Source organism: Sceloporus undulatus, chromosome 4, assembly GCF_019175285.1.
Source record: "Sceloporus undulatus isolate JIND9_A2432 ecotype Alabama chromosome 4, SceUnd_v1.1, whole genome shotgun sequence".
Classification (NCBI taxonomy): Eukaryota; Metazoa; Chordata; class Lepidosauria; order Squamata; family Phrynosomatidae; genus Sceloporus; species Sceloporus undulatus.
This window is the reverse complement of record NC_056525.1, coordinates 134,379,521-134,403,487: the sequence shown is the minus strand read 5'-3', so window position 1 is coordinate 134,403,487 and position 23,967 is coordinate 134,379,521. Positions and strand designations below refer to the sequence as shown.

Below are 23,967 nucleotides of genomic sequence, written 5' to 3'. Positions count from 1 at the left end.
CAAATACAGTGTAAACAAAATCAATTAAAGGCGCTGAAAATGTGCAGAATTGTGTTTGTTTATTGGGTCTACACCCACCCATCCTACCAGGGATGCAGCACAGGAGCCAGCCCACTGCAGAGGGCAGTAAAAGAACCAGAGGCAGTTTAGGACAACAGTAGTTCCTGTCTTGCCATTTTGGAAGGACAAAAAGAGTTGACAGATAAAAGTGCAAACAAATGCTAACTTGCAGCATTTAAAGCAAAGGGAGAGACCAGCTCATGTCCTGATCCAGAGAAAGGAAAGATGCTTGCATAGCCTCATGTCACGGTCCAAGGAACATCCATGACAGGGGGAGCCTGACATCTCAAGGTGTTAGGCTGCAGGGCTGAAGCCCAGTATACAGATGGATATACATGTGTCCATATCCTTGGCAAACTCTTCTGGAATAATTACTCTGGGCATATTCTCCTGGTCTGAGGTAGAGAAGCTCATCATAGCAGTGGCAGTGCTCCTCCCAGCATTGCCTACATAGTGGTGCTTGAGAATGTGGGCACAAGCTCCAAAGCAACTACTAACACCCGACAGGTTGAAGCAGAAACAGCTTTGCCTAGGGTCACCACCAGTCTTCAGTGGATGTAAATCTTTGTAGGAATCCTATTCCCTGAGATGTGTAGGGTTAATCAAGGCCAGACATTAGATCAGCTTCTGAAGCCTTAGATGGTGGAGGTGGGGGAGCTCGAACCTGAAAAAAGAAAGAAAGAATATGTGAAGTGTACTGAGTCAAGTTGTTGTGCTATGCTTTATGTCCAAACACTTCAGCAGTAGGAAGGACAACACTAGGATGCTATACTTTATAAAAACCTTCTAGAAAGGACCAAACATATTGTAAATTGTTTCAAAGTTTTTTCCACCGCTTTTTTGGGAGGATGGAGAACTCCACAGATATACACAACATTTGGAAGGAATGTTTGAACTGAAAAATAGCAGAAAGGGAAAGAAGCACCTCTTCCCTTTCCCTTGACATGAATGTCTAGTCCTAACTGACTGTAGGGGGCGGTGCTCATCTCTATTACTAAGCTGAGGGAGCCAGCATTGTCCAAATATGACTTTGTGGTTACCTTCCCACCAAAGTGGAACCTATTTATCTACTTGCATTTGCATGCTTTCAAAATGTTAGGTTGGCAGAATCGGATTAGTGACAGGAGCTCACCTCATCATATGACACTTGGGCCTTGAACTGCCAACCTTACGGCCTTATGCATGTGAGCATTGGCTTCTTAAATACAGTACTAAGCCACTGTGTCCCTGCCCAGAATTATTTTGGGTCAGCAAGTAGTAGGAGGGAAGGTGGATGAAAAAACACCCCAGAATTCCTTGATAGGTGGATGAAAAACATCCCAGAATTCCTTGATATGTATAGTTTGGACCTTAAATATGTATTCTCTGTGCTACTGATGGTGGGGAAAGCATTTCTAGCTCAACGGTATCTTAAGTCTGAGGAAGATGAAGCACAGAAAAATGCTTAATAAAACAACCCTAAACTATGACCTAACACAAACCCATCATCTGAATGAAGACCATGTGAAACTGCACCTTCAGCCTATCAAACAGGGACGATTCTAATTTTAATTCAGGGCTTAAAATTTAGTTAGGCCAGCCCTTCTCCTAACTTCCAAATACAGAACAAGAACATGTTACCTTTTATCCAAACTGAAAGGAGGACTTTATCATAATCTTACCATAATTCTCACCATTTCCTGCTCCCACTTCTATTATGTTCATCGCAGTAAGAGTTTTTTAAATGGGAGGCTTAATACAACATAAACTGCTACATAAAGATCTGGGGAAATCATCAAACATTTTGTTCTAAAATCAGACAACAGGTTTTAGGATCAGTGGAGACAGTTAATCACTGTCTGTACAGCATGCAGCTACAACTTAACAGCACACGAAAGGTGCTGTTATGTGCTCCCTGAGGGAAGAATAAGGGAAATGTGAATGAATCGTATCTGTGTCCTTTGTCATAGTTGGGAAAATGAAGCAATTTTTGTTAAACTATATGCTATTGTTAATAAGGGAAGTGGGTGATTTTAAGATAGGAGTTTTTTCACTTAAATAATATCAACGTCTTTCCTTGAAGTGGAGAGAACTAGCTGAAATGTGCCTTCAACCAAGATGACCATCAAAATGGAGGCCCAGTTCTATCTTTTTGGTTGCAAGTTTATATAATAGGGTGCTAGTTCGGGGGGGGGGGGGTATTGTACATGAGCTTCAGTACAATATTTATATATAATAAAATTATCAATGTTTTTGCCTAAATGTTAAGTGTGGAATCTCCACAAAATTTAGCAAAATCCCACGTGTTCTTTTCTTCATTCTTTTAGCTCTAAAAGGTTCACTTGGGTTTTATCTTCCTCCCACCTCTCTTCCTCCTCCCCCAACATTGGATTCACAGCAGACTGACTATAACAAGCAAGGCTACAAAATTCAGATACAGCTGTGTTAGTCTGTAGAATCAGTATGTAGAGAGATCTTGTAGCATCTTTGAAACTACCTGAAAAAAAGAAATTGGCAGCATGAGCTTTCGTAGACTACAGTCTACTTCCTAAATGCATCTGAGGAAGTAGACTGTAATCTATGAAAGCTCATGCTGCCAACTTCTTTCTTTCAGTTACTGTCAAAGATGCTACAAGATCTCTGTATGTACAAAATTCAAGTCCTTGTTTTCTTCACTTCATTCAAACGTGTAATAAGCTAACTTTCTCTAACAATTAGTTTTGTTTGCAAGATTAAAATTAGCAAATCAAATGCCCCTTCTCCACAGGAATTTTGTTGAAGGGCAAGTAAAAGTAAAAGTAAAATTTAGTTAAAGAATACATCACAGTTTAATCAAATTCTGTGCTGAGCACAGATGAATGAACAACCACCCACATGCAAGTCTAGGAATAGTAACAGTGAATACCAGGGAGGTTAAGCATCTGAGCCACCTCCTCATGCTATATGTGGGAGAACAACTTACTGGGCGAATGCGTGGTACGTTCAGGTCAGGTGAACTGCACCCACTTGCCATGTTTCCATGCCAGCCACCTAGAAGCAGACGAAACACAAATGCTCAAGCTGTTGGTATGTAACAAGTGTAGGACTGACCTCTGTATGCACACTCCAAAAGTACAAATATATCCTGTCTTATTCTCTTTAAGAATATGCAAACAATGCTAGAAGTCTGGTTCAAAACTTGCAGATTCAGGCCTGTTACAGACAGCCAAAATAAAGCTGCTTCGAGTCACAGTGGAGGTATGGTGTTTCAATGATGCATGCATCCTAAGAGTCCAGAAGCCGCACCAAAGCCATGCTCCAGTCCTTAGGGGGCTGGAGTGTGGCTTTGGTGCGACTTCTGGACTCTTAGGACGCATGCATCATTGAAACACCATACCTCCACTGTGACTCGAAGCAGCTTTATTTTGGCTGTCTGTACAGGCCTCAGTCACCTGTAAGAGCCCATGTGAAACAATGACAGATATCCCTAAGCCCCATCCTCTAAGCCACCTTTTAGATTTCCCAAGTAACTTACCTCCTGGTTGAATATCGGAGAAGAGACTATGCCATGATCAAAGACTGGAGGGGAGAAGGCTGGGGGGATGGTGAAGGTAATTCCTGAAAACAAAAAGCCAAGCTATTTTTAGATGATACTGAAAGAACGCAGACAAAATTTTAAGATATCAAAAGGAAAGAGAAGACTGATCTTTTCTTTTCGTTTCTTAGAAATACTTCATTGTACACACTATCTGTGAGGAAGGGGAGTGTACTAATTTCACTCTCTCCACCATCCTCTATCCCTTTCTGAAGGAAAGAGTTTCCAGCATAAATGAAGGTGCCCCACAACAATTTGGAACACAGTGATTTTAACAGCACTCAGAGACAGCATGGATATAGGAGACTCTTCTCTTTAGAACATCACCTTCTACATGTATCAGGAGACAAAATTTGGGGTGGCTAACACACTCCAGATGCTATATATTCAGGTTAAAACCATTTTACAGTGCCTGAACTGAGGTGACGGCAAGGTTCATCAGGGCTTTCCCACGAACCTATGTGGTGTGTATTGTAGTGCCTCAGAGGCAGTATAAGTGCCTTTCCCTGTGTATAACCATTAACCTAGCACTACAGACACCTAAGATATAGAAATTTCAGACCAAACCCTGCAACCCCTAGGCAGGCTTCAGTTCTAGGCAGTTCTCATTTCAGAGACAGTGCAAAGCAGCAATCTATTCAGAAACACTTCCTCCTGAGTTTTGTACTGTGCTAAAGGACAGAGGGAAAGCTAATTTTTATGGTTTTCATACAAGTGTCTTGTCAATCAGAGGTTCTAGCTTTGGTAGCTACATAAAATGCAATGGTCACCAGGACTGTGCTCATCCATCAGCAGGAAAGGAACAAGGTTGCTGTTTCTGATTTCATACTGAGTTTCAGAGGTGCCCCAGGGCCTCTGAAACACATCACCCATGCAGGGGTAACTGCTCGGTGAAATGGGTAGCTCCAAGCTTAGAAGGAAGGCTGGAGCCCATCTACACTGCTTGGAATGCTTCCAAAATCTAAACACAAAGGAACTAGCCCTGGACTTCTTTCTGAGCTTGAAGCTGAATGGATGAAGGAAATTGTACCTAAATCAATTCCCAGATTCAAAGCTTTCCTGTGAAGTTGTTTCCCCTCCTGCTTCCCTATCCTTATCCCCAAGCATTGCTGGGGTTGATCACATTCACCAAAGGCAAAAGTTGTGCATCCCTGGTAAAATATTCATAAGGGATTTGGGTGCCTGTAAAGGTCTTGGATCTTGTTTCTACAAGAAGACAGTAGCCAGAATCCTCTTTGTGACTTATGCTGGCATAATTGAAGGCCACACAATGCAAATACTTTTACAGAAGTTCCACAAGATGCTATCCAGCACTTCTCTGTGTAACAGTTTTAACAGCTAGCAAGTGCAAGACACAGCCCCTGCCCTCCCACCACCACCACACAAAAAGCCACCACTTGCTGTGGTGTACTTCTGTAATGAAAGAGCTGCCAAATATTGCCTTCCTGAATTTTGTGTATGGACACCAGCAGAGCTTTCCACTCCACAAACATAAATTAGGATAGGATCTTGGCCAAAGAAACAGAACTATTCCTCCTGCGACATACAGGGACTCACCTGCTCAGTGCCCTCCTGAATGCCAGTTATTTCTTGCACCACCAGTGATGGGAAGACCCCAACTCTCCCATTGAAGTCTCCTTTCCAGAAGCCATCATCCACAGCTCCCTCTTCCCTGGGCAGCACCCGGATTATGGCTCCCTCAGGAAAGCTGAGTTCCTCTGAGCTCTGTCCCTCATAGTCGTAGAGTGCTCGCACCAGTGAAGCTGCAGACAAACAAAGGGCATGCTCTTCTAGCAATGCAGGTGGCTTCCATAGCCATCTATGACACAGATGGAGAATGTTCCAGATGTTGCTGCACTACACATTTAATCATCCTGCACAATTACTGCTGATGGGGCTGACAGGACGTGCTGTCCAACTACATATGTAGGGTCATCCATGCCCCACCTGTAATTTACACCCTTAAAGAAAGAGCAGGAGCAGTCAAATGCACTATAATCTATTTCCCTTCAGGTACAGGCAGAACACCTTTACCAGGGGTCAGATTCAGCAGAGGCCCCTTGAATTCTGTCCACATAACACCCAATAGGCAGAGAAGAAAAGGTACCTGGGACACTCATTTGCTGCCACCCAATATATGTATCCATCTCCTCCCTCAGCCTCCAATTTCTCTCTAGCTCAGCAAAACACACCTCCAGGCTCCAACATCAGGTCCATGCTCATGATATCCGTCAGTTCCCTCTCCAAGGCCACATCAGAGGACCCTTCCTGGCTGTTCCCATCTGGGATTGGTCGATCCCTGCTTACTGAATCCAGAAAGAGGAGGTACTTCTCAGGGACATACCCAACCTGTCCTGCACTGTTACGTGCCTGAAGGCAAGTGGGAGAAATGACAATCAGAAAACACCTGTCAATGAGATTGAAATGGTGCCTTTCTCTCAGGTCTGGGACTGGGAAAGAAGCAGACATCAAGGGGTCAGACTGCAACAAGCCATCTACCACCCAAGGGTAAAATCTAGATTTATTTCTCTCTCAGGTCTGAGCTATGGCTGGGATATTATTCCAGCACAACTCCAACTAGTGGCATTCAGTACCTACTCCTGCAAGTAGTACCCTATTTGGTGCCCACCCTCCACAGCACCTGGAAAAGACACCAGAATGGCCACCAGGATGGTAACAATGCATTGATACAACTGCAGGGCTTTGCACTGTGCCAGTTATCAAAAGGATTTTGGCCTATACCTAGGCAGTAGCATCACTATTAGAAGATGAAATTATTTCCAATGTGCTGTATTTTTTTTGACACCCATTGTCTCACACTCACTCATACTATTGATCACCACCCTAGAAACAAATTTTTCTTGCAAAATTGTTCAAGTCCTATAGCTGACAGAAATTTAACTTAGCTTTCTTGTACCAACCTTGACCCATTCCTCCACATCACCATCTTCAATGACCTCTAACTCCTCACCCTGGACAATGGTCAGCTCATCAGATTGGCAGGCCTGGCAAGCATTAAGGCAAGATGTGAAAACAGTGAAGCAGCAGCAGCAGTTACTCAAATATCACAACACTCAGGACTGGGTTATGTCAGCTTTAATAGAACCCATAGAATAAAACCCTTGGGGTGAGGTGTTGGCATTAATGCTAACAGAAAAAACAACAAAAATTTTAACCTGTTATGTAACACTTGAAAAAAAAATGCATTTATTAGAGGCCCCTCAATTATAACTGGATTTGTGCATTAGTCTGGCACTGACAACTTAGTCCCTCTCAAAGGCAGGTTGTCAGAGTTTAGCTGGGCCAGGGCCCACTAGCCCATAATGCCCCCAGCAGGTTGCACGTTGATCAGTTCTGCCATAATGATGTATCAGGGTCAGAAATGAATAGCAATAAACCTTTAAGGTCTTTCTCTTTCTCTTGACAGGTGAGGTTAGGAAATGAGAACCCTTCACTTTTATGACAAAAAAAAGTACTTTCTAGATTTACTTGCTGTTAAGGTCACCTGACAGATTTCTAGCCTAAGGTACCTGAAAAATATGGAGGTAGCCCTGCCTACAATCCTAAAAAACACCCAGAGATTATTTCAATTAATCATGATGTGATTGGTATGTGTTAAGAGAGAGAAGAAGAGAGCCATTACCTGGTAGGGGAAGAACACTCTACAGGAAGAAGGGTAGACTCGAGCCATGCTGGGGCTTGGCCTTGTGTCCTCAAACAGGTCTGTGCTGTCATCATAATCTTCAAACTCAGCAAGATCAAAATCTTCTGCCTATTGAAAAGTCTTAAATTACTGCTCTCAGAAATGCTTAATAGCAAAGTAATAGGTCAAGCAAATGTAAGAGGCCATTCCAGCCAAAAGTCAGATAGGTCAATGGGGTGGGGGAGATTTTCCCTCCAATGAAAAGGCAGGCCACAAAAGAAAAGAGAAGAAAGGAACCAAGGCAAATATTTATTTGTTTATTTTACACTAACAACTGAGGATTAAGAGGGACTTCAGTTTATCAGAGGGGTTATTCCTCATTGAGGCTGACAAGGCACAATGGCCAAAGTACATTTGGCCTCTCTGACACCAGGAGTGAACAAACTCCAAGGATCAATCCCCTTCCTTGTTTGCGTTGCACCACCACACAAAAATAAATTGAAAAACGAAGGACATGAACTTGCATGGCAAATGTAACCACATCATCATAGGTGGCACCAGGCAGTAGGAGCAAAATAGCCACTGGAGCCGCCTCAGCAGGAGGGATAGCATAGGAATTCCTTGATGCCAAGAGCAATAGCTGCTCTGATGGTTCCTGAGTTGTTTAAGAGCTGGCAGAGTACCGTCCTCTTACAACAGAGGTGGTTTTACTTCCATCTGCATATCACTTCTGTGCATCACTTCAAAAAGTGCCTTCTGTTAAGCATAAAGGGACTATTACACTGTCATTAAGTCATCAAGAAGATTCTGGACAAAGTCTGTGCTCAGTCTACCTTTTTGGAATGAATGAGGCAGCAAGGACCTGTATCTTGATTTAAAGAAGGATGGCCACTCCTAGAGGCTTACAGGAGGGGAAAGTATCCTTTTCTCTCCCCCCCCCCCCCCCGCCCGAAACACATAGACATTTGCCAGAATGTTAGAATCCAACGAGTACAGATTTGGGCAGGCAATTCAAACAGTCAAAATGTGCCCCATCCTTCCCTTGAACTAGCGCTAGGAATTACCACAAGCACTAACAAGCCAAAGATGTTTAAAGTCTCTATGTCCAGGTGCCTTTCAGATGTATCTTTTGAGTAAAGGAGTCTGAATTAAGTTATCACATGTGCAGGTGTGAGGGACAGTATTTGTTCCACAGATCTGAGTTTCTTTGGTGGTCTGATCTCTAGCAGAACAGATGGGAAGAGACCATTCTTACCGTAGGCGTTGAGCCCTGCTCAGACCTGCGAGCTTCACTGAGCCGCCGCTCTTGCTCCATTTCATCCAGCACTTGCCCCATGGCACTTGCCAGCCAAGTGTCTACATCCAGGCCTGCCTCTCGCAGCAGCATTAACCGTGCCTCAGATTTCACTTTGCTGATCTGAAAAAAGCAGTGACTGTCATGTGAAATGAGCAATCAAACAACAAACTGCACCTCAGACAAAGCAAAGAGGCTGCCAAGGAATAGTACACCCTGTATATTCTGGAAATGCAATTCAGCATCATGAATGATATTATCCTGTCAACATCCATAAACCTTTGCCCTGGCTATAAGGGCTTCACAGAGAGCCTCATCCCCATCAATGTTTGCCTTTTAAAAATGGCCTAAAGCCACTAATACTAACCAATACAAAAATATCTTTATTTGGGCTTTTACTTTTTGCATTTTAACTGCAAAGCAGTGGGAGGGGGATCCAAACCCCACTGGGTGTCCAAATTCATGGCTACATCTGAAGTAACACATTTATCCACAACAGGGGAATCCTAAAGAGGGAGCCAAGGGACTGGGAGTTAACTCTTTGAGATTTCTCCCACCAAAAAAGTAAAACTTTTTAAAATTGGACTGCACTTGGTGTGTTTACTTAGACAGCACCTAAAACTTTTCCAAATTCAACAACAGATACTTCTTGAGAAATTCAATGTTCTCTACCTAACAAAGGGGTGGGTAGCCTTGCAAAGGACAGAGGCAGCCTGGATCTCAAAGGAATTAGTTTTTTTGTGTTGCTAATGGAGTTCAAATTTTACTTTATGTACTTTAAGACTCTTTCTCTCCCAGAGCCCATGCTCAGAAGGAATGGCCTCTGTCTGCATAGCTATCCCTCCATACTATCTTAACTGAGAGCAGCAACAACATGTAGGTCTGTTACTTTAACATCATCATATTTTTCCTTTCTCTGTATGCTTTTAAACACCTTTGCCTGATGAAGAAACCAGAGGAGATTGGAAAGCTTGCATCATGTATTTTGTGCATTTTGGTTGGCCCCATAAAGATACCAGTGTTTTGTGGATTTTGGATGTTATTGTACATTTATACCATGTAAGCCAAGTTCTAAGCATGACATTTGTTGGCAAAACAGTAGCATTTGGTTTCTATGGTTTAAAATGATACCCCAGCTATCCCTAGCAATAGAGTCTATTTATATACTGTGCCTAGAAAAGTAGTTCAGCTATTGCTTTCAGGTCCTTTCCACGCATTAACCTTTTATCTTTTCCACAGCATAGTTCATATACATTGCCCCTCTTTCAGTACAAAAACAGACATTTCTTCCAGATCTGAATTTATCACATGCAAGGCAGAGATGGAAAGTTGAGAAACAACCCTCAACCCCCACCTCTAGATCTCACCATGGGAGACTTAACACACAAGAAAGGAATAACCCACCACCCAAATCTCAAAAAAAAAAGGAGTAAGAGCTTGTTTATGTCACACTGCAATCCAGATTTCACATCTTCCTGAAACTTGAAATTGCATAATGCATGAAGATCTGAACATTCATCATATACTGAAAGACAGATGGGGCAACTACTAATTATTATGGAGATCCCTTATTTTTTAAAATTAATTTTTCATGAGGGGAAAAAGAGTCAGTGTAGTAGAATAGCATGACACGAACCATACAGAGAAGAAACTTAAACGAAGAACAATTAACAATGGTACGAGCCATAGTTTTGTCAACTGAGTACTAGAGAATATTCTAACTAAATACTGAAGTGTCATCATTGGAAGGGGAATCAAGACACAATGTATCTTTCCATAGGTCCACTTGATCTTTCTGTAGGTTGCAGTCATGGCAAATGACTGTTAATATAGTCTATAAATTTTGACGTGTCATCACAGAATGTGTCTTTTCTCTTGTGTCTGTTACAGTTTCATATTGTATAGGAGAGTTTTTCCATTAGCCAGGAGTCCCACACTCTTTCCCACCAATTGTCTATTGTTAGATCACCTAATTTCCATCTAGCTATTTCTAGACGTGCTGCGATGAGAAAAAAGCAATTAAATTTCTGTGTTTCTAGTTACTGTTAGCATTAACATAAAGAGATAACAAAAGAGCAGGACAGAAATGAATAATCTGAACTGTAATGCGAGCTATCTGGTCTAGCACCATAGTCCAGAACTTTTTCACATTGGGGCAATCAAGCCACATATATTATGATCCCCTAGCTCCAAAGCCTCTCCAACAGAATGGTGGAACATTTTTAATCATCCTGGAAAGCTGGACTAGTGTTAAATGCCATTTATGAATAACTTTCAGAACCCCCTTCTTTTGTAGCAGCTGATCATGATTTATATGGGGCAGAAGACCATACATGGGACCAAGTTGCATCTGATATCTCTAACATGAGATCTGATTGCCAAGACTTTTGCACAAAACAACCTTGGCCATATGTATATTCAATTAAGAATTTTTTTATAATTGTGGAAGTACCCTTTTTTTGTGGAGTCTCACTCATACAGAGAAGTTTGTAATAAGTTGATGGTCTTGGAACTTGCCCTGAAGAGTTTAGAAATGATATAAAAGAGACAATTTGTTTTATTTGAAACCAATTGGTCTTAATTGTTTGCTGCCGGGTGTGTAGGGAGTCTATGGATTTGGGGGTTACCTGAACAAATAGATCTGTAACTCTATAGAGCCCGCAGGTTTTCCATGAGTTGAATTGTTAGAATTTATCATTCATCTGAAACTGTGGATGTAAGAGGAAGGGTCTTATTGGAGATGGGTCTGGGGCAAGTACGTGTGCCTATTTGTTCCAAATAATCAGGGATGTGCACAGTAAAGGGTTTGTGACTTTTCTAGCTTCTGTCTCATGGTTTGTGAGTATAAGTAAGTGTATTCTAATCAAGAGATGTTGATTTTTGAGCTGGCCCATCTGGTGTTATAATTTTCCAAAAGTAGGTACGGTAAATTAGCTGACTCATTTGGAAAACTTGAAAATACAGTGCTAGGTCAGGAATTGCCAAGCCACTGTATTTAGTATTGGTATGTCTAGTAGATTTAAGAAACCTAGGTCTTTTCTTATTGAAGATGAGTTGATTTATCATTGTCTGCCACTTTTTGAATTTAAAGGTAGGAGAAGCCAAAGATATACTTTGGAACAGAAAAGACAGTAGGGGAACTAAAGACATTTTAACTAAGGCAATGTGTCCAAATAGTGAAAATTTTAGCGATTGCCATGATTTCATTTTATTTGCCATCCAAGAGGTAATGGGATTTTAATTTCTTGGAATGAGTTGTGTTATTTCCTTTGTAAGCAAGATGCTCAGATATGAATATCAGAGGGGTTTAATTGTAGATTAGTAATGGAGTGCCAATCATTTTGTTTCAGAAGTGGTATATTTAGACACATCATCAGAGATTTCTGGAGGTTAATTTGTAAGCCTGAATATTTGTCAAATGCTTCTATGGTTTGTTTGAGTGATGAGAAAGGTATTTCTGGATTTTCCAAAAATAACAGGATATCATCCGCATAAAGGGTACGTTTATTATGATGACCATTAATGAGATCCCTTATTTCTATGTTATTTCAGTCAAACTAGCAATAGCAACAGAAAGCATGTGTGCACATACACAGAAGTGCCACAGAATGGCAAGTACATATGAAACAAACAAGCACTGTAGGCAACTCAGGAGGTGGACTAGAAGCATGCAGTCAGACGTACCTCTGCCTTACGTATGTTCTCTCTTATTTCTTCCATCCTTTTTTCCATACTGGGCATCTCTACCTCAGGAACCTGTTGCCTCCTGGTTTCCATTCTCTGTAGAACCTACAAAACCCCACCATGAACATTAAATCAATCCAAACAACATGGCTGCTACTCATAGTGGCAAAAATGATACTAGAAGAGAAGACTGTTTACAGTGAGCATTCCTTCTACCTGAAGGTGGGAGGACATTCTCCAGAAGATTAATAAACTTCTCAGGTTGAGGTAAAACCATAACATGGATTTAAAATTGCTGAACAAAAAAGACAGTGAAATACCAGCTGGATTCAAGCCCTTGAAAAAGCCTATAACAAAATAGTTTAAAATAGAAATCCTATCCTATAGATAGTGTCCTACCATTTTTAGAAACCATAAATGAATATGGAAAATTTTCTGGTCTAAAGATTAATTTAAAAAGACAAATGTATTAGTTATGAATATGACTAACACAGAAAAAGAGGGACTAACACATTTGTCTGGTTTTGAAATAAAGAAGAAAGTAAGATACCTAGGAATAAACATTACCATAAAAAATTCTGATTTATACAAAAATAACTATGGAAAGGTCTGGCAAAAAATTTAAAGTGACGATGGTGAAAATTGAATCTCATGGATTGAAAGAATTTCAACAGTAAAAATGAACGTGACTCCAAAAATGTCATTTCTCTTTCAATCACTCCCAATTATTATAAACAACAGTCCATTCAAAGAATGGGAAAATGACTTTGCTGCATTTATACGGAACAAAAAGAAAGCCAGAATAAAAATGAAAGTACTGTAAGACGCGAAAGAACAGGGAGGACTGTTTATCAAATTTGAAGCTTTATTATCATGCATGTTGCCTTGATTGGATTAAATTATGGATCAAAATTAAAGAGGAAAAACAGTTACAGTTGGGAAGCTTTGACTTACCCTTTGGCTGGCATGCCTATTTGATCTACGACAAATTCAAATTTAATAAAGAATTTAATAACCATGATATTTGGAAATCATTATTAAAAAATTGGCAAAAATACAAATTAAAATTCCTACAGAAAATTCCGAGATGGACATCAGTAAATGAAGCATTTTATAGGAGAGAAAGGATGAAACAAAATGATTGGATTCTGTATAAAGATTTAATAATTCAAGATGAAAGAAAATACAGAATGAAAACGAATTGGTACAAAAAGGTCTAAAATGTAATTGATTTTTGTACAGACAAATTACTGAAAGGTTTAAAATAGATGTAAAATTATATGAAATTGAGAAAGAAGAAACTGAATTTGAAAAATTAATGCTTCATGAAACTCAACATGGAATATTTAACATATCTAGATTCTTACTGAATCATGAAATGGAAGAGGAAACAATTAAACAATACATGATCAAACGGTCACAAGACTTTGGTAAATCTATCCTTTTAGAAGAATGGCAGAAAAATGGGAAAATAAGATTAAGACACAAGTTAAGAGAATTACTATAAGCTCCAATTCAGATGCTATTTAACACCAGAAAAGAGATCCAAAATTTATAAAAATAACAAAGATGAATGTTGGAATTGTCAAAATAAGAAAGTAACAATGATACATATGTGGTGGGATTGTAAACATGTGAAAAAGTATTAGACCCAAATACATGCGCAAATAGAAACAAATCGTAGACATGGAAATAAACATGGAACCAGCATTCTTTCTTTTGGGAATGTTTAATAAAGAATTGGAAAAGAAATTTGGAAAATTTTTTATTCTACTTGATTTCAGTGGCAAGGTCTGTTTTAGCAAAAAAATGGAAAAATAAAGAAGATCTCACAATACATGATTGGCTGATGAAGATTTATGAAGTTATGGAATTGGACAAATTAACAATCTTAATGAAAGATGTCAATGTGGATAAGTATAAAAAGATATGACCCCTGTCACTAATTATCTATTGCGGAAATGGGAAAAAATATTGTAATAATAGCCTTTGAAGGGTAGATCCTGATCTCAGAATTCTGTAAAAGTTCAGTTGACTGATGTTTAATATTATTTACCACTTAGATGAAAATTAAATTTGATATAAAAATAAATAAGAATATGAATTGTGATAAAGCTTAAATGCCAAGGGATGTGTAATAAAGGGGTGGAAGAAAAGCAATTAATGACTTCATATTAAACAATCTAGAAACTGAAATAAATGAGAACCAAAAATGAAGAGAATATTAACTATTAAGTATGATACACTGCAATAAGAGGTAAAAAGAGCTATGTGAAAGTCGGATAAGTCATTTTAGGATCAGCCCTCATTCATTGCCATACAACCATAAGGTTAACAGAATGATAGCAACTGGAGCAAAGATCTGTGCAGACAGGGAAGGGATAGGAAAATATGGCCATAAGCTGCATTTGTTTCCTGAACCCCAGTTCTGAAGCCTCTGAAAACGCCCAGTGATCAAGAAGCCCTACCAAGCAACCCATTTTTTTGGCTTGAAAGCCAGTGAAGCTAGCTCCACCAGGGCTAGCCTGAAGATAGAGTGCCCTCCCTCCGGTCCATCTGCCTTGGTCCAGGCCTCAGAGGGAGAGAAGAATGCTGGACTTGATCCCCTCCCCCCTCACCATTCCCTTCTCCTTTTGTGTCGTGTCTTTTAGATTGTAAGCCTGAGGGCAGGGAACCGTCTATTATTCCCCTCTGTTGTAAACCGCCCGGATTCCCAGTGATTGGGCGGTATATAAATTATTATTGTTGTTGTTGTTGTTGTTGTTGTTATTATTATTATTATTATTGTACAAAAAATGTCCCATCCCCAAGAATCCCCCAACTACTTAAAAAAATTATCCCCAAATCAGCCAAAATGATAAGCAGAAGTGACACATCATCACATCTGGTATACCTAAACATGCCGATGTAACCTGGAAATGTTAATTTGCCCTCCAAGGATCAGAGATGTATATAAGCTCTGCACTCTTAATGTAGGCAGGAAAAAATAATGGCATCTGGAGTGTTCTCTTCCGGTGGAGATGGGAGCTCTAGTTTAGTTTAGTTCCTCAATCCTGCGTTTATAGATTCTAATTCCCCTGCAGCCTCTTCCCTTGTAGTCTGCCTGAACTGTGATTAGCTGCCAGGAAGCCAAGCCTGACTAGCAACTCCATCACAAGTAGTTTGAACTGCTCTTGCAAAACTGAAAAAGGCAATGTCTTACCTCCTCACTGACAGTTTGGATCTTATAATCTCTGGCTGCACGAGCAGCCCAGCGGCGTGCTTCCTTCTCCAGCCCAATATCCACAGCATTACTGCCACCTGTATCCAGGAGTGATGTCTGGGAATAAAAGTTAATTTAATAGCCCTGTTGGAAAGCACCATTCTGCCCCCAAGACTTGGGTGAAGAAAACATCACTGTTGCCTTTCTTACCACCTGGTCAGCTCCTGCTGGCTGGAAAGATGGTATGACCATTGGTGCGAAAGCAGTATTATTTTCCTGCAGGAAGAGGTGAAGATTCTCCTCCCGGCAGACCTGTAAGAACAAGCAGGAAAAAGAAAACAAGTCAAGAAGAGTTGTCTGAAAATGAGATGCCAGAGCTCATTTGCAATATGGGCTCTGGCAAGTCTGGGATGGGGGGACAGGGCTAAAAAAACCTAATGGTCACTTCACTTATTCTTTAAAAAAACTAACTCACTCACTCAAGGAAACCAGACTATACTGGCCACAGAAAACCATCAATTTTCATCTGGAATTTCATTAGCATTTTCTTATTAACCTGTTTTCTGTAGTCATCTCCTTCAACTAATACTGAATTATTTGTGATCTCTCTCAGCACCACCGAAGGTTGGTGCCCACCCCCAACTATTACTTCCACTCTGTTTCGTTATTCCAGAGACCTCTCTGCACTCCCAATGCTCAGTTGTTCCTCTCTCTCTCTCTCTCTCTCTCTCTCTGAATGTCTTCCCACAACTTTCTTCCTCTACAGGTTTCTTTGCATCTCATTTATCAGCTATTCTTACCCTACAAGAATTCTGTGGACCCCTTGTATTACTATCTTCTCCCTACATTTTCTCTCTCTGTGTTCGCACCACCCCAGTCTCTGATCCTCTTTTTTGAGCACAACACTAGCAGCAGATAAGGCTTTCACTCTTTCAGCAGTTCACTCACTGAGTGTCCCAGAAGCAGATGAGCAAGTAAGCATCACTGTCTTCAAGAAGGTTGAAAAAAACTAATGGTAACATCATCCAAAGGAGGAGCAAGCAAAGGTGTCCATGAGAACTGCATTAACCTCCCCCACAACCCCTCCAAACTTGTGCAAAATATCTAGGTTGGTGACAAGTTCTTTCAGTTCACAGTTTGGCCACACCATCTGTGATCAATAGATTTCAAATGTAAATATTCTCCTGTTAATCCTAACTCCTCTTACTGTGTCTCAGTGTGGAATACTCAAAGGCAAACTCCAGAGCCAACAAATCTATATCCCTCCCCTTCTTCCAAAATCGTTCCTTTAATTAGCAATTATTTACATAGCACTTCAGAGTTTTGCGGTTAAAGACATTTGTTGCTGCTCCCTCCCTCACCCCAATATATGAACCTACATGTTTTATTTAAACACAAACTTTTGTCTGACAGTACAGTGGGCCCTTGGTATACATGGGGGATCTCTTCTGGATCCCCCTGTGGGTGCCAAAAACCGTGGGACCTCAACTCAAATGCATGCCATTTTAACATCCGGGGCTTGCTGTTTGCACAAACCCACGTACAGCACAGATGCACTGTATGCAATCTAGGATTTGGCACCCAAAAACATGCAAAACTGGCATTGATATTTGGAGGGATATGAGAATGGAGGATTAATAATTAAAATAGGCACCCAGGGTATTCCACAAAAAGTTGGGAACAGGCCAATAAACAGCTGGTTACTTGAAAAAGGGAATGGCACCCAGTTGGGCCTTTTATAGAACAGACCTGAGTTGTCTAACAAGAAGGTATCATTTTCTTTTTATTGCCATTCCAATTTGGCGTTTAAATAACATTTAGCTTCTACAAGTATTGGGTAAGGACCATTACATCTAAGGGAAATCAAATGTCACTAAGCAAGGCACCACACTTACTAAGCCACAGAGCAAAAACTAGAAGTGATGCAAAATGTTCATGATCATATTACCCAACTTAACATCATCAGCTAGCAATCAGCAACAAGGCTCCAACTTTCAGTAAAATAGTGGTAGGAGGGAGGGATGTTTCTCATCCCACTTTCTGAACTGAGGTTTTCTAGACAGAAAAATACAATGATTCTATTGATTACCTGTGCAGACTCATCCAGAAGAACCTGAAAAAATTCTTGCGTGCCTTGGCAGACTTCTAATTCAGTTTTGTTAATCAGGGTGAGCTGGTCTCTGAGCCGTTCATAAAGGTCCCCATCTAGCATCTGGAGACGAAAGGATCAAAGCAAGTTAATTGGTGCAAAGACAAGATAGGAGGTAGGCTGGAGAAGAGCTTGTTCCACCAAGACTGGGGGACTGTTATCAGAAAGAAGAGCACTCTTCTACAGAGTCCAAGGATTCAAGGAAAAATAGGGATCACGTAAGAGGCAGGTCCACATGAGGGCAGAGATATATTTGAAGGCTGATATTTACAAGAAACTGGAAGTACAATTGGATTCAAGTGAAATCTTGGGAACAGAGAAATAAACCAATATTCTATAAGGCAAGCAAAGCCTTTTAAAAGATGGGACAAGATACACAAAATCTTCACTCCAATCTTCAGTCTGCATGCATACTTTTAAAATACAAAGCAACACCAATAAGCTCCTTAAGAGAGAGGCTATGTAATGTTTTTCTAGCTGTTCAAGAATACTTCTAACCATCACTGATACTTTTCTATTCATGAGTTCTTTTGGAGGTGGAGGGAATAGAGAGCCCCTGTACCTTGTTCTTGATTAGTGGAAAGGCAGCTGGGGGAAGGAATTCTGAGTGGTAAAAGAGTGATAATAAAAGAAATAAGCAAGCCCATTACCAATATTACCTTTTCTGTTCTGGATTGCAACTTTCCACAGCTATTTGTAAAAACAAATTAACCATACCATTGCCACAATGGAGGGGAAAGTCACCAAGCAAGTGTTGTGCATAACCCGAGTAACTGTTAATTCAGGTGGGGTATAGACCGCCCAAAAAGTGCAGCCTGCCGGCGCCTGTTTTCCACTGGAGGGAAGCCTCAGCCGCCAAACAGTGAGGCTTCCTGCTGGTGGAAAAAGAACCAGCAAAAAGCGGGTTCTTTCTACACCGCAGTGGTGGCGCACTCATTATGCAAGTCCTTCACAGCACCATGTGGATGCCACGCGGCGCTTGTGTAACAATGACGGTGCCCATATGTATAGGGCACCGCCATTTTGATGCTCTCGTCATGTGCGAGGGGCGTCTAGAAGCACCACCCTGAGGGCACCCCTCGCACGTGATGAGGGTGTCCTTTTCAGCCCATCTGTACAGGACCTCAGACAGTACAGAAGCAAAAGCCTTGGCAGATAAAAAGACAAAAATCAATCCAGTCCCAGCCAATTGCTATACGGGCTGACAATGACTAGCAGCACACCTGTGGGGTGGGGATAGTAGATAGATAACTCATATCTTATACAGAAAAGTATAAGTTTCAATATGGAAGGTTAACTGAGTGTGCTTAATGAATGACAATCAGACCACTGATGGGGTATTAAATGAGTAGCAATGGCATTAGATAGATGTCATAGACAGTTTGGCACCTGTTGCAAGCAACTTAACTTCTTACCCCATGTCAAGACTAGATGTCTGAGATGGGATTCATCTTACAATGTCTTGAAATTTGGATGATTAAAATTATTAGCAGCCCAAATATATGATCTTTTCAGTTGAATATACAACACACATGCATTTCACCTCAAAACTTATTCTTAACCTCATATATAAGATATTGGTTTGCCTGGCTAGAGACCCATCATGAGTGGTAGACAACAAAGTAATTAATTAAATAAATATGTGGAAACCAAGGTGAGACCTTTGCTGTCATGAAAGTTTCTTAATAACTGGTATTAAGGACTGGGGCTCAGGTTTCTTAATAAGAGGTAATAAGGACTGGGACTCAGGGCGACTTACAACGTTAAAAAATGATACAAATAAAAACATACAAAAATAGTACATTAAAACAGAATTAAATTACTACAATAATTACAGGAGAATACAAATACTTTAAGAAGATTAAAATGTTTAAAATATATTAAAACAATATAGCAACCCAGGCTATTCTTTAAAAGCTTTCTGTTTTGAAAGCCTGTCTGAAAAGGAGATTTTTGCTTTTCAGAGGAAAGTAATTGAGGAAGGAGCCATTCTGGTCTCCCTGGGCAGGGAGTTCTAGAGTCTAGGGGCAGCCTAGTTACTGAAGGAACTTGCTGAACTCTGAACCACTTGCCATCATTTTTATCGAAATTCTGGAGAACAAATGAGTCACCAACAGCAAATGTCCTTCTGTTTAAAAAGGGGGAAAGAAGATTGAAGGAACTAAGATCAGTTAGCCTGACTTCAATGCTAATCTGCCTGCCATCATCTGGTTGACAATGCAGTGACAAATAGGCCAACATGGGTTTATCAAGAACAAATCTTGCCAAATTAATTTAGTAGATGGTGAGAATGCTATAGATGTCATTTATCTGGATTTCAGCAAAGCATCTGATCTAGCAAACTACCTTAAATGTGTAATAGATGGAAACACCATCAGATGGCTCCATAATAGGTTGGAAAATCATGTTTAAGGAGTCATCATCAATGTCAGCACTTTAAACTGCAAGGTGTTCTCGAATGGAGTGCTGTAGGGTTCTGTTCTGGGGCCAACAGGCAACATTTTTATCAGTGACTTAGATGAGGGGTAGAGGGAATCCCTATCAAGTCTGCAGATGATACAAAACTGGGAGGAGTAGCTAGCACACTTGAAGATAGGAATAAAATTTAAAAGAAATTTGGTAAACTAGAAAATTGGGCTTAAGCTAATAGAATGAAATTCAACAAAGATAAAGGAAAAATTCTACAATCAGCTAACAAAAACCAAATGTGCAGGTATGTGACAGTGAATACTTGGTTTAGCAGCAGTACATGTGGAAATTTGAAATTATTATTATTTTTTATTTTTTATTGACACATTTTAAAAAATTGAAATTATTGTTGATCACAAGTTGAACAGAAGGCGGCATTATGATGCTGCAGCAAAGAAGGCAAATAATATTTTAGCCTGCATTAATAGAACCATAGTTTCTAGATTAAGAGAAATAATAGTCCCACTATATTCTGCACTAGTCAGGCCTCATCTGGAGCACAGTGTTTAGTTTTTGGCACATAACTTTAACAAGGATATAGACAGGTTGGAACAGGTTTGGAAAAGTACAGTAAGAATGAGACAAGGTTGAGGGAGTTGGGCATACTTATCCTAGTGAAGAGAAGACAAAGGGATGGCAAGATTGCATTCTTTAAATATCTAAAGGGCTGTTACAGAGAGGAGGGTGCAGGTTTATTTTCTGCTATGCAACAGGACAGAATCAGATCTAATGGTTTTAACTTACAAGAGGGTAGATTTCAGCTGAACATTAGAAGGAATATCTTCATGGTAAGAGTGGTTCAGCAGTAGAACCAATGACCTAGACAGGTGGTGGAATCTCCTTCTCTGGACATCTTCAAAAAGAGACTGGATAGCTACCTGCTGGAAATGCTGTAGCTTGGGTTCCTGTGTTGGGCTTAGACTTGATAGCCTATGGGGCCTTTTCCAACACTATGATTCTAAAGCACAGTATGGAAAGTGAGAAGGATTGTGTGCAGCCTAAGAAGAGAGTTCCTACCTTCAAAACAATTGGCAGCTCTTCGTGGTAGTAGTGTCCCAGATGGGCACTAGCAGCTGCCAGAGTCAAGAGGTACTCATTTCGTGCCATCACCAACTGCTGTGAATTCTCTGCCAGCTGCACAGAGAACTGCAATGAAAGGAACAGACAGCCATGCGTGCTATATTTTATAAGTCCTTCATCAGTCTCACAACCTACACCTGCAAACACCCTGCCAGCCCAATTCTCCACATCTAGGTGTCCCAGGCCTTTGCAGCTTATCATTTTGCAACAGCTGGCAGATTGGGTCTCTGACCTTGGCACTGAGCTTTTGCAAGCTGGTTTTGGTATGAAATATGCCGTGATCGCTCTTCCTGAGCCTGTGGGGAAAAGAATAGACATCAACTTTCACAGACCTCCAAAGAATAAGCCACAGAGAGGCCTCAGAACAAGAAAGTTAATGAAAAACAACTGACCTAGGAGAGCAAGGTAACTCTGCCCTCCTGCAGAACAGTGGGCCCTTCCTACTGCACTCCTGAATTCTCCTTTCTATTCAGTACAGCACTGGAAGCTCACCTGGCATCCACATCAGCAGCCTTTTCCCTGGCTACTTCATTGGCCCGCTGGATCTGTGTGTAATGCTTCTTGGTTTTGCTCACTTCCTTCACTGTCTCTTGCAGCTCAACTTGTATGTTCAGTAACTGCTCCATGCCCTGTGGAGGGTGGGGTTAGGAGGTCAAGATTAGAGGCACCATCCTGCCTTCTGCCAGCAGCTGCTCTTCAAGACCCAAGCACCTATTCAATTTGATTATTTGTACAGTCCTACATAGTTTCCCAATCCCTAGAAGGGCTAGTTGAAGGATTTCGCTGGCTCTATCCCATCCCAGTGTACCTTTTTGAACAAGTGCTCTTTTGACAGCCGAGCTGTTTTAGTTGCCTCTATGCTCACAGTACGATAGTTGTCTGAGGCAGCAACCCTGGCCTGGCTCAAGGAGGTGGTACCATCCATCATGCTCTTCCAGACTGCAAATATGCTCCTGCAGAAATATCACAGAAAACCAAGATATAACCAGCTCTCAATGACCCTTAAAGCAATTTCCAGGGGTACCAACAGTACACTGTTCTCTAGGAGCCCATGGGTTTTCCATTTCTTGGCTATCACTGCACCAAGAAACAAGCTAAGTGGAGCACAGCCTGTCTGCCTCCTGCTTCAGATGTGTCCCTAAAGGATGTGTGACTATTTATATATTGTTATGATGATTCCTCTCAGTGGCCTCTAGTGCAGTAAAACCACTTCCTGAGCTCTCAGCCTAACAGCTTTGTCCACAAACCCCCATCCGGGCTCAATGCTTATGCTTTATTGCACCAACCCTTTTATCTGTTGCATCAACCCTTCTATCTTTAGACCATACTCAAAGCCTCTGAGAAGTTGCTGCTGCCACTTGGACTGAATTCCAGAATGCCATAACTGAAATCTGCAGCTTGAAGGCAAGATAAAGGAATGGCTTCTTGAGACAATCTGGTTTTGTTTTCAAGGTCTGGTTGCTTTTTTTCTGCCAGTCATGTCTCTTCTACCTTCTTCCTTATGCTCTTCTGATCTCCACTGCCCTCCTGCTGATTTCCTTCCCTCCCCTTCTCCTCCTAGCAATGCTCGGACATACTGCAGTGCATCTTTACCTTCACCTTTGGCTCTTCACCTTCCAGCTAACAGCACCTCTTTTCTCTCTAATAATCTTTAGATAAACAATAATCCAGGGGACCCTTGCCTCTAGCACCCAAATTCATAGGCAGTCACACTCATACAAACATACTGGTACAGAAGATGTAAAATACAATTTAATTTCAAAAGATATCACACTTTCTTCAAAGATGGTTTCAGCAACATTACAGGTAAAACAGATGACAAGAGAGGCAATCAGACTGTTTTCAGCCACAACTGCATTCAAAGAAGGGAACAGAAAAAAATTAAGTCACATTTTCCCAGAAGCATGCAGAGATGAAATTAAAGGCAGTGATACAGTGGTGCCTCGGGTTACGAAATTAATTCGTAACGCGGCCGCTTTCGTAACCCGAAAAGCCTTCGTAAGCCGAATTGCCATAGGCGCTAATGGGGAAAAGCCGCGATTCCGTGTGAAAAAGCCGAAAAAAGCACCAAAAGTTTTTTCGTAACCCGAAAAAACATTCGTAACCCGAAACAATAATTCCCTATGGGATTTTTTCGTATCCCGAAAATTTCGTAACCTGGGTATTTCGTATCCCGAGGTACCACTGTACTGCTATTTGGTCAAGCACATTCTCTTAAAAGCAGCTATTACCAGTGATGGACTCTGGAGACTGCTAGGAGACCAAGATGCTTCCTTAGGCCAAGTTCTATATGTATTGACTGCACCCCTTTCGCCGGGGAAAAGAATATAAGCAGAAATCCACATTCATAGTTTCTGTTATCCCAGCATCTCTTCCAATACTCTCTTTTTTAAAACCACTAAATCATGAGCCCCAGTGATTTCGCTATAAAAGCACCTGGAGTTGTTTGTGACAGTCCAGCCACGCTGCCAGTCTCTCTTCTGGAACTGACTTACTAGTCTCTGCAATGCCTGAAAATAAACATATCATTAATTTTCGTTAACTGTTTCCAACCTAATTTTTTGTCCATGAACATGGTTCAAAATGAGTAACTAAGATCACCATCATGAGTTAGCTCCCTCTTATTGAAACCTCTGCAAATATGACAACTAGCTCTCATTCAGCCCTCCACTCCAAATGGCCACCAAAAAAACCTGAAACACAGCGGTTCCAACTAGTGTGCAGAGGGTTTATTAGAAGAGGTCTAGGCACAGACAAAAATAGAGGGGCAAAAGTACTGGGTCATTGGTCACTATAAAAGAGCTTTTACAGAAGGAAAAATTCATTTTGGAGG

The 23,967-nt window shown here is 40.9% G+C and overlaps 1 protein-coding gene across 2 annotated transcripts; it reads right to left on the bottom strand.

The window, feature by feature from the left end:
• Positions 1 to 37: 37 nt before the first annotated feature.
• FCHSD1 (FCH and double SH3 domains 1) lies at positions 38 to 23,961 on the bottom strand. Of its 2 annotated transcripts, XM_042464126.1 has the most exons (17): positions 23,571 to 23,961; positions 21,943 to 22,087; positions 21,627 to 21,763; positions 21,367 to 21,430; positions 21,072 to 21,200; positions 17,526 to 17,648; positions 15,647 to 15,748; positions 15,437 to 15,553; positions 12,235 to 12,339; positions 8,512 to 8,673; positions 7,257 to 7,385; positions 6,535 to 6,618; positions 5,806 to 5,983; positions 5,171 to 5,376; positions 3,554 to 3,636; positions 3,002 to 3,069; positions 38 to 724 (listed from the first exon to the last, which is right to left on the bottom strand). In XM_042464126.1, exons 2-15 carry the CDS (start codon positions 22,060 to 22,062, stop codon positions 3,580 to 3,582), a joined length of 1,713 nt encoding a protein of 570 aa, XP_042320060.1. In that variant the 5' UTR covers positions 22,063 to 22,087; positions 23,571 to 23,961; the 3' UTR covers positions 38 to 724; positions 3,002 to 3,069; positions 3,554 to 3,579. The 2 variants fall into 2 exon arrangements, with proteins under 2 accessions (XP_042320060.1, XP_042320061.1); XM_042464127.1 differs by lacking the exons at positions 38 to 724; positions 3,002 to 3,069; positions 3,554 to 3,636 and having other exon boundaries at positions 5,239 to 5,376; positions 5,721 to 5,983.
• Positions 23,962 to 23,967: the final 6 nt, after the last annotated feature.